This window comes from Cyprinus carpio, chromosome B16 (genome assembly GCF_018340385.1).
Source record: "Cyprinus carpio isolate SPL01 chromosome B16, ASM1834038v1, whole genome shotgun sequence".
Taxonomy (NCBI): Eukaryota; Metazoa; Chordata; class Actinopteri; order Cypriniformes; family Cyprinidae; genus Cyprinus; species Cyprinus carpio.
In genome coordinates this window covers 25128606-25139075 of record NC_056612.1, presented here as the reverse complement: position 1 = coordinate 25139075, position 10470 = coordinate 25128606, and the positions used below count along the sequence as shown (strand labels likewise).

Here is a 10470-nt window from a genome sequence, read left to right as displayed (position 1 = left end):
ATATCTTAAATAATTTTTCATAGAAAATGCATCTTAACTTAATAATTTTACACAAAAATACTCAGTAAAAAAACATTTGTGCAGCGTGAATGACTGAATGAGGTATTTAAACATCGCTTACGCTTTAAAAAGGGGGAGGAGGCTGAAAGAAACTCTGGGTTTACTGAAGAAAACCTGGAGTTTTGCATGATGGGGTAGGTTCAGGTGTAGAGTAAAGGTAAGGGGTAGAAAAGTTTGTACAGTATAAATACCATAATGTCTATGGAATTTACCCATAAAACACACGTGTGTTATTGCAAGACGTGTGTCTTATGGGGACATTCCATAGGCTTTTTTAAAATGTACTCCCATCTACACCTCAGAATGTTTCTTATAAAGTTCACTGTATGATAACTAGCAACTCTCTCTCTCTCTCTCTCTCTCTCTCTCTCTCTCTCTCTCTCTCTCTCTCTGTCTGTCTTATCTGGTTGGTTTTGTCTTCAGGTGTCCTTTCAGTGTTGAAATACGAGGGTGTGGTTATAGAAGGAAGGTAATTAGCAAAGAAAATCACTGTTCCTGTTTTATTTGAGCACATTCATTACCACCAGCCACATAACCTGCTGATACAGGTATGAAAATTCAGTGACCATTGAAACAAACTCTTATTTTGTTGTGTGTTATTATGAAGGTCAGTGATTACAGCTAGAGGTTTCATGTCAGTGATAGTGATGACATGGTTTCTGTTCTTTCTTCTGGTTCATGGTTATCAAGGAACAACTTCTTTTGTCTGTGTAATTGCTCTAGGATATTTGTGATGATTGGATAATTATATCACTGAGGATATGGGCGGAAACATACATAAACTATTTTGTTTCCAGGGGTTGGAGGGGGGTGGTTAGGAGGGTAATTTAAGCTAAAAAATACTCAGACATAAACTTAAGGAAAGATGGTTTGATTGCACTCTTTGTGTGAGAGGGTTATGATTTATTTTGCAATCCAGATCCAGTTTGACCGCATTTTCCCAGCAGCATGTACAGGCTTAATACAGCAGGTTTTGCCCAAAGGTATTCAAACAAACTATCCTATGTAACTTGATCAGGTAGAATGTCAGGTAGGGTTTAAAGAAAAGTGTATGACTTTATAACTTTACAACTAGATACAATATTTCGAAACTTATCCATGTGATTATACAAGTTGACTAACGGTGGGGATTTCCTGTAAACACCAGATGACCCATATTACCTTTTTTCCTGTTAGTGATGACTATTTAAAGACAGTCCTGTATTGAGTACATAAAATTGCATATGAAAACAAACACTGACATGAAGATACTGGCTTTGAAATTTCTGACAGATTTCTGGCATAGATAGATAGATAGATAGATAGATAGATAGATAGATAGATAGATAGATAGATAGATAGATAGATAGATAGATAGATAGATAGATAGATAGATAGATGTTACTTAAAGCTACATATTAGTATCTAAATGGTTAATATTAGTACCTTTTGAAAGGGTACCGCCCCAGTGACAGCTTTTGTACCTTTTTTTCTCTGAGAGTGTAGATAGATAGGTAGATGGATTGATAGTTTCTCATATTGATGTGTTCTGTACTAACAGCATAACTATATGGCGTACTCCACACAAACACTGGCTGCAGGCTGCTTTGGGAAAATATACAAGGAGAAGTTTGGAGACACATGGGCTGCTGTGAAGAGAGTTCCTATCGGAGTCATCAGCAGACAACAACTGGAGAGAGAATGCAAAGTATATCAGTACGTATATTTAATATTTCTTAATTTTTAACTATTTTAACTGAGGTTAAATTATAACCATGAAGCACACTTTTTTAACACCAGTAATGCTCGGCATACAAATGTGGTGAAGCTTCTTGGTGAACCTTGGGTAAAAGACTCCAAGTGGAACATTCCTTTGGAGTTCATCTTTGGGGAAGATCTTGAGACGACCATCTTCAAAGTACAGCTTTCTAAAATACAGGTAAAGATGTCTACCACAGCTTAAAAATTTAAAACCTGTCATCCTATACTTACCCTTCTCTCAAACCTGTATGATTTATTTCTTTAGTAAAACAGATTGAGAAGTTTAGCAGAATGTCCTGATTTGGTGCTTTTTTCCCATATAATATAATACTACAGGGTTTTTTTTTTTTTACAATCGCTATAACAATTTTTTCAGTACTTTTAACAATATTACTAAACTCTTCTTAACACAATTAGCACAATATCTGTCTGTGTAGGCTATACAATTAACACATTTATTGTTGCTTTGACACAAAATGCATACAGTTAACATAAATTTAAAATGCTTGAACTTCTTTTACAAACAATCTCAACCAAGATCAAAACAATGGATTTTTACTGCCAAATTTACAAATGCTTTCACACTGTAGACCTATGTCAGAACAGATAACATCACGTTCTAAACTTAACTTATAGGCTAAAGTCAAAGTGAAGAGCTGTTCATATTGTGAATTGAAAGACAAATATATCCCGTTTTTTATTCAATAATGAGAAACAGCTGATTGAAGTTGTGCAAATATATAAATTACAGCTGATTCCCATCTAGAAACACACTCAGGTGTTGAGGTTCTTTCAATCACATGATCATACAATATGCAGTAAAAGAGGACCTCTTTGGGCTGATCTTGTGTGGAAAAGTGCACTCCTTCATGAATGTGAGATTTTAGAAGACCTGCACGAAAGACTGGTTCCAGAGGTAGAAAGGTGACGGGTGGGAAACTCCTTGCCAATATATGTGATCATGAAACAATTTGGCATTCCACCATTTCCGTGCAGTCACATACTGGTTTGACACGCATCCAAGAATGATGTCCATTTTCCTTGCCCCTTACTTCAATTTCCTCAACCTCATTAAGTTTTTCTCAGCCTGTAAATGGAAGGTTTTTGAGCATCGTCCACAGGAACAAATGTCCCTCCTGGATGCAGCATGCCAAGACATCACAGTTGAAAAGGGTGGATAAGGCATACCAAAAGATACCTTGCCAGAGAAGAAGAAATCAGGTGTGATGTGGATGAGAACATGTGGCCGAATGCAGAAGACCAACCAGATTAGAAGATGACTTTTAATTTGTGTTTTTTTTTTTCATCTGTGGTTTTTAATTCTCAGCCCAACGCCACAAGACCTCAAACCAACCACACCCACTGCTAAAACTCCCATCTTCTTCTTCTGTCCCCTCACTGAGGCAGAAGTATCAAAACTTCTCCTCTCTAGCCACCCTACAACATGCCCTCTAGACCCAATCCCCTCACATCTCCTCCAAGCAATCTCTCCTACACTCTTACCAGCACTCACACACATCATCAACACATCTCTCCACACAGGCACCTTCCCCACTGCATTCAAGCAGGCTCGGGTAACCCCACTGCTCAAAAAACCTACATTAAACACTTCACTTACAGATAGCTACTGACCTGTCTCTCTCCTTCCATTCATAGCAAAAACCCTCGAAAGAGTTGTTTTCAACCAGGTATCATTGTTTCTCTAACAGAACAACAAACTGGACACTAACCAGTCAGGATTCAGGAGTGGCCATTCAACTGAGACTCCACTACTGTCAGTCATGGAAGCCCAGCGGATTGCAAAAGCTGATTCCAAATCTTCAGTTCTTATTCTGCTGGATCTGTCTGCTGCTTTTGACACTGTGAATCATCAGATCCTCCTGTGTGCCCTCTCATCACTGGGCATCACAGGGATTCCACTTCGCTGGTTTGAATCCTATCTCACTGCTAGGTCTTTCAAGGTGGCTTGGGGAGGGGAGGTCTCCAAAGCACATCAACTGGTCACTGGGGTTCCTCAGGGATCAGTTCTTGGACCCCTCCTCTTCTCCACATACGCGACATCACTGAGTGCCATCATACAGGCAAATGGCTTCTCCTACCATTGCTATGCTGATGACACACAGCTCTATGTCTTATTTCAAAAAGATGATCCAACAGTACCTGCACAGACATCTCGGCATGGATGAAAGAATATCACCTACAGCTCAACCTGGGAAAGACTGAGCGTCTTGTCTTCCCTGCCACTCTAACTCTACAGTATGATTTCTCCATCTAGCTAGGTTCTTCTGCAATTACCCCATCAACTTTAGTCAGAAATCTTGGTGTAACCTCTGATGTCCAGCTGACCTTCAAAGACCACATTGCAAAGACTGCTCGATCTTGCAGGTTTGCATTGCACAACATCAGAAAGATCAGGCCCTTTCTAACGGAGCATGCTGCACAACTTCTTGTCCAGGCCCTTGTCATTTCTAGGCTGGACTACTACTTTTGTTTTTTGTTTTGATTTTCATCTGGCACAATCAAACCTCTAAAAATTATTCAGAATGAAGCGGCACGACTGGTCTTCAACGAGTCCAAAAGAGCTCATGTTGCACCTCTCTTTATCTCCTTGCACTGGCTACCAGTTGCGGCTCGCATCAAGTTTAAGACATTGATGCTTGCATTTAGAACAGCCACAGGCTCAGCACCCGCCTACTTCCACTCACTACTACGTATCTACAGCCCCTTCAGAAGTATGAGATCTGCTAGTGAGTGACGCCTCGTGGTACCATCACAGAGAGGCTCAAAATCACTTTCCAGAACATTTTCAATCACCTGGCTGGTGGAATGATCTTCCCACCCCTATCCGGAATGCGGAATCCCTGACAATTTTCAAGTGCCAGCTGAAAACTCATCTCTTTCGAAGCTAATTGACTTCATCGTAAAAAATAAATAAATAAATAAAAATTGTCCTTCTCTTTATTGATTCATTCTCTTTCAAGCTTGAACTTATTTGAACAATGTCTAAAAATTGGTATTACAAGCACTTCCTGTGTCTGTTTGCCTCCTTAAAAAGAATCGCCTTTATGTATCCCCAATTGTAAGTCGGTTTGGATAAAAAATGACTAAATGTAAATGTAATGTTTGTATATTTTGCATTTTCATATAGTAAATGTCAACAGTATTGCATATTTTTCTTATCTTGCAGTAATGTAAATTTCTTTACAACATCTTTAAAAAGTATGCTATAGATTATATTAGTGGAGCTAAAGTGCAACAATGTCTTCTTGTCTTCTTCAGTTGACTCCAGCAGTGAAAGGCACAATCATCACCGGCATGTGTGAAGGTTTACTCTATCTGCACAGTAAAGACATCGTCCACCAAGACCTCAAACCTGATAACATCATGGTGAGACCGAAACAAATGCTCCTCAGTGGGCCAAGAATCGAAAATGTGTTTTTATTTTACTGTTCAGAGGTATCAACTTTGTCTTGGATGTTGCTCCTAAAGTTCCTTTGAAGGATTCAGTGAGGAATCCTTGAGCTCATATTGAAATCTGTGTCTTTTGATTACAGACTTTGAGATTATATGTCTCAATTTTCTCTCAATTAGGTGTTGTAGTAGAAAAAAAATACTAAAGAACATTTTTTCCCGTGTGTGGTCATGAGCAATGAAACTTACTTTTCTCATTCAATTTCAGGTGGAGCATCAAACCCATCGTGCTGTGATCATTGATCTAGGACTGGCTAAATTCTCCAGAAATGGACTCACCTCTGCAGAAAACTTGGGCAATGAAGCATATTCAGCTCCAGAGATCCTGCAGAATAATGGCGTTCGTGACAAACGCTCAGACGTTTGGGCCATGGGTAAAATCATAGCTGAACTCTGTGTCAGGATCAGGTTACCAACCCAATTTGTGACTCCTGTCAAGATTCATGAAACTCTAAAAGATCAGCCATACTCTAATCCAGTGTCCAGGATGGTGGAACCCAATCCCAATCACAGAAGTACTATGGCTGGAGTTATCACAGACATCAGGAGAGCTGCTTCACCTCAACCAGCAGACATTAGACCAATATACATCACAAGAGACATGGTGACACATGGAAATGACATAAGGCCAAATCAAAAGTGGGGACCACCAGGACCTCCTGTTCCTAAAGTGGAGGTAAATAAACCTCCTGTGTTATGTTATCGACAGGATCCACCTCATCAGAGAGAGCTGGGAAAGGCAATGGCACCAGTTAGAGGGGAGGCCTTAAACAAGCACTTGTCTCTGATGTCATTTCCGTGCCCTCTCCCTGAAACTGGAAAAGTGACTCAGGAACGCTACATTGAGGAAAAAGGGGCTCTAGAATATAAAGAGATCGTCACGAAAGATGGGAGAATCGTTAAATACGAGAAAGTGCAAATAACCAAAGATTCTTAAAAATAACACTTGAGAATAGACTTGTGTTCTGAAAAATGTTGGCGAGCACTTTGATTTTACGCAGATTAATGCTTTTTTCTTTTCTTGTTTTAAAAGAAATCCCATCTGGAAAACTATTATAGTGAAACTGGTTGTAGTTTTGTTGTTGTTGTTGTTGTTGTTTTGTCATTGCTGATATCCTGTTTATATTCATTCAACAATAATTTTGTCTCATTTGATGTAAAGTATAAACTATTAAAATGGTTGTGTGTTTACCAATGTGTTTATCTGCTTTTTCTGTCGTTAATAACGTGTAGTATATCACACAATGAAATGTGTTAAAATTCATTTGCACTTTATTCAATAATAGCTATCTGGTATCCAAAAGAGGAATATACATACACAGGTGAACTTTGCTCTGGACTAATATTTTGGCTCCCTCTGGTGGACTGGAAAAATGCAGACCTCAAACGTCATCATGCATTTGCATCGTTCATTCTGAGAATAAATTTACCTTTGATATGTGTATGTATTTCCCACAGTTTTGCACTCTGTTTTAGAATCAGTAGCTATAGCTGCTGTTATATCAGGACAATAATTAATGTTTAAAAATAATCAGAACTGATAATAACATTTTCTGCATTTTCAGTTCAAAGAAACATTTGTTTTCTTTGATTTTATCAGTACACTCTTAAATGTTTTCAATTGCTTTATTTTACTTTACTTTTAAAAAAAAATGCAGGCTATCAAATAAAACAAATGCTAATTGATTTTATAATTTAGAAAGAATTTATGGAGAGTTAATACAATTTGATTATGAACATGAACAGAAACTTCTAATTTGTCAATTGCATGTGTTGCACTATAAACTCTGCACTGTGAAATCTTGTGGTAATCAAGGTATTCAGAACATAAAATAATGGAGTGAACTACTCACCAGTTGTTTGGCCAAAAGTATATATATATATATATATATATATATATATATATATATATATATATATATATATATATATATATATATATATATATATATATATATACTGTAATTTGTTCTTACTAGTTTTTCCAATGTCTGTGTCTTCAGTGTCATTTGTAGTAATCACTGAAAGGGATCAGGATTATGAGTTACATTAAAGGGCATGTTTAAAAAAAAAAATTGTTTCACCAATGTGTAATTTAAACTTAGTAATTAAAGAAATTAAAGGAAAATAACTAAATGCAGCATGGTGTTTTTACAATCGTTGAAAGCCAAAATCAAAAAATACTAAAATTGTATTAACTGCACAGGCCTAACCATCAAATTATCTTTAGGAGCAAGGAGGGCCCCTGGTGGTTTGGGGGGCCCTACGCAACCTCTGAAGGCTAGTCTACTTTACGTATAGGGAGGACCGGCACTATTTGAAACTATGAGGACCAGCCAACTTGCTGCCTTTGAAGAAGAGAATGTTAGAACTGATTAAAGTTTCCTTGAAAAATAAAAAAATTGGGGTCTTCCTGAAACAACTATGCTGTTTCGTCTTATGAGGTACAGAGTTCATTAATCACTAATCGCTCAAAATCACTTTCCAGAACATTTTCGTTCACCTGGCTGGTGGAATGATCTTCCCACCCCTATCCGGAATGCGGAATCCCTGACAATTTTCAAGTGCCAGCTGAAAACTCATCTCTTTCGAAGCTAATTGACTTCATCGTAAAAAATAAATAAATAAATAAAAATTGTCCCTTCTCTTTATTGATTCATTCTCTTTCAAGCTTGAACTTATTTGAACAATGTCTAAAAATTGGTATTACAAGCACTTCCTGTGTCTGTTTGCCTCCTTAAAAAGAATCGCCTTTATGTATCCCCAATTGTAAGTCGCTTTGGATAAAAATGACTAAATGTAAATGTAATGTTTGTATATTTTGCATTTTCATATAGTAAATGTCAACAGTATTGCATATTTTTCTTATCTTGCAGTAATGTAAATTTCTTTACAACATCTTTAAAAAGTATGCTATAGATTATATTAGTGGAGCTAAAGTGCAACAATGTCTTCTTGTCTTCTTCAGTTGACTCCAGCAGTGAAAGGCACAATCATCACCGGCATGTGTGAAGGTTTACTCTATCTGCACAGTAAAGACATCGTCCACCAAGACCTCAAACCTGATAACATCATGGTGAGACCGAAACAAATGCTCCTCAGTGGGCCAAGAATCGAAAATGTGTTTTTATTTTACTATTCAGAGGAATCAACTTTGTCTTGGATGTTGCTCCTAAAGTTCCTTTGAAGGATTCAGTGACGAATCCTTGAGCTCATATTGAAATCTGTGTCTTTTGATTACAGACTTTGAGATTATATGTCTCAATTTTCTCTCAATTAGGTGTTGTAGTAGAAAAAAATACTAAAGAACATTTTTCCCGTGTGTGGTCATGAGCAATGAAACTTACTTTTCTCATTCAATTTCAGGTGGAGCATCAAACCCATCGTGCTGTGATCATTGATCTAGGACTGGCTAAATTCTCCAGAAATGGACTCACCTCTGCAGAAAACTTATTCAGCTCCAGAGATCCTGCAGAATAATGGCGTTCGTGACAAACGCTCAGACGTTCATTAAATTATGATGAATTATTTTCTAATATAAATCAAATTATACTGTCTATTTGCACTACACTTTACTTTGTTATCACTAATAGTTTTCCCAATCTTCAAATCATCACATTAAATCCAATATGTAATGCCTTGTTTTACTCAGAGGACTTAAATAGGTATCTACTGTGTACACCCACATATCACATACCATATATCACCTGGCAGCCCAAGACTGGTTGCCCACTGAAGCTAAGCCTGGTCAGTACCTGGATGGGAGACCTCCTGGGAAAACTAGATTGCTGCTGGAAGAGGTGTTAGTGAGGCCAGCAGGGGGTGCTCTCCCTGTACTGATTCTCTGTGGTCAGTAAAAATCCCATGGCACTTCTTGTAAAGAGTAGGGGTGTAACCCGTTGTGGCTGCCATCGCATCATACAAGTGGATGCTGCACATTGGTGGTGGCTGAAGAGGTGTTCAAACATTTTAGCGTGTATGAAAAATGGCCAAGCTGTTGCAACTGAAGAATTCAGGATTTTTAAGTCTAAGTCTAATGATGTTTTTAATGTAATAAATGTTCTGTGTGTCATCCCTATTGAAGTGAAGATTACATCAACCCCCACACACACACACCCCAATTGTTACAGTAAGTCATCACATCAACTTAGATATGTAATGACTTACCTGCCTATGTAATGAAATTGTAGAATATGACATCTTTAATGTCTTGACATTTAGACATCTGCAATGTGTTTAAATCTTCCCTTCTTTAATGGACCACAAAACCAGCACGAATCAAATGATCGGAGTAAAATTTCCCATCCTTAGCTATTTATATAAAATCCACCCTACTGCTTTTTTTGTACTTTTTGTTTTCATAAAGATAAGTATGACTGAGTCATTAGAACAAACTGGATAAGTTTTTTGAGCAGCTGAGTTGAGTCAGCACACTTTCTTTGGTCGGCTTGTTAATCCCACAATCCAATACGTGAGTGCTAAGCTTAACTTCCATAGGAAAGATGTAGTATGAAAACACCCACTCTGCTCCGGTCAGTCCACACCAAAACACCATTATGGATCCACCTATCTGAAACTTAACAGGAGGAGAAACAATGATAAATCCAGTTCTGTTTATAAAATGTGTATTAATGAATGCCATTGTATTCTCATGAGGTCATCATTTGTGTTTATTGGTCATCAATTAGAAATGGTACCACTTAACGGTGTCTACAAAAAGGTAATTCATGTAACAAATCTGATGCTGAAGTATATATTATTACACCGAAAATGTGAGTAAAATATATTCTTAAACTCAAAATCGGCCCCTGAACTTCCAAACATGCCCTTGAAGACAAAAACATTGATTTTCAGAACAAGTTTGCATCTCTGTTAACAATCTCTTCAGTTTCTCTAGATAGTAAACACCGTAACTATTATTTTCTGAAGGACAGAGATAATGAAATGATATTATGTTTAATCACTTTGCCCTCTAAAGCAACAACATAGATGTTGATTGACTTAATGGTTTACAGTGAAAAAAAAAAAAAAAAAAACAGTTGATAGGTTAAGACTACCAATCTCTGTAACTGCTCTGCATATACTGCAAACCCCATTCTGCGTCTCTGTTTTGATTATCATAGTTTTTTCATGATGACGGTTGATTCAACCATTTTTTTTTTTTTTTGTAACAGAATGTGACAGATGTCACGTTACACT

The 10470-nt window shown here is 37.4% G+C and overlaps 2 protein-coding genes across 3 annotated transcripts; both read left to right on the top strand.

The window, feature by feature from the left end:
• Positions 1-472: 472 nt before the first annotated feature.
• LOC109089434 (serine/threonine-protein kinase Nek6-like) lies at positions 473-6462 on the top strand. Of its 2 annotated transcripts, none has more exons than XM_042741704.1 (5): positions 473-608; positions 1601-1755; positions 1840-1978; positions 5080-5187; positions 5480-6462. In XM_042741704.1, the coding sequence occupies exons 2-5, from the start codon at positions 1610-1612 to the stop codon at positions 6206-6208; spliced, it is 1122 nt and encodes a 373-aa protein (XP_042597638.1). In that variant the 5' UTR covers positions 473-608; positions 1601-1609; the 3' UTR covers positions 6209-6462. The 2 variants fall into 2 exon arrangements, with proteins under 2 accessions (XP_042597638.1, XP_042597639.1); XM_042741705.1 differs by lacking the exon at positions 473-608 and adding an exon at positions 893-1043.
• A 1523-nt stretch (positions 6463-7985) lies between these two features.
• LOC122140107 (receptor-interacting serine/threonine-protein kinase 1-like) lies at positions 7986-8773 on the top strand. Its single transcript, XM_042741896.1, has 2 exons — positions 7986-8347; positions 8638-8773. The coding sequence occupies exons 1-2, from the start codon at positions 8219-8221 to the stop codon at positions 8749-8751; spliced, it is 243 nt and encodes an 80-aa protein (XP_042597830.1). The 5' UTR covers positions 7986-8218; the 3' UTR covers positions 8752-8773.
• The last annotated feature ends 1697 nt before the right edge of the window (positions 8774-10470 follow it).

What these genes read in the sequence shown, in the direction of transcription:
- LOC109089434 (XM_042741704.1), top strand. Translation starts at nt 1,610, where the DNA reads ATGGCGTACTCCACACAAACACTGGCTGCAGGCTGCTTTGGGAAAATA. An exon ending in AGAGAATGCAAAGTATATCA is followed by an intron (nt 1,756 to 1,839) that starts GTACGTATATTT and finishes TTTTAACACCAG; the next exon opens with TAATGCTCGGCATACAAATG. An exon ending in TACAGCTTTCTAAAATACAG is followed by an intron (nt 1,979 to 5,079) that starts GTAAAGATGTCT and finishes TGTCTTCTTCAG; the next exon opens with TTGACTCCAGCAGTGAAAGG.
- LOC122140107 (XM_042741896.1), top strand. Translation starts at nt 8,219, where the DNA reads ATGTCTTCTTGTCTTCTTCAGTTGACTCCAGCAGTGAAAGGCACAATC. An exon ending in TCAAACCTGATAACATCATG is followed by an intron (nt 8,348 to 8,637) that starts GTGAGACCGAAA and finishes ATTCAATTTCAG; the next exon opens with GTGGAGCATCAAACCCATCG.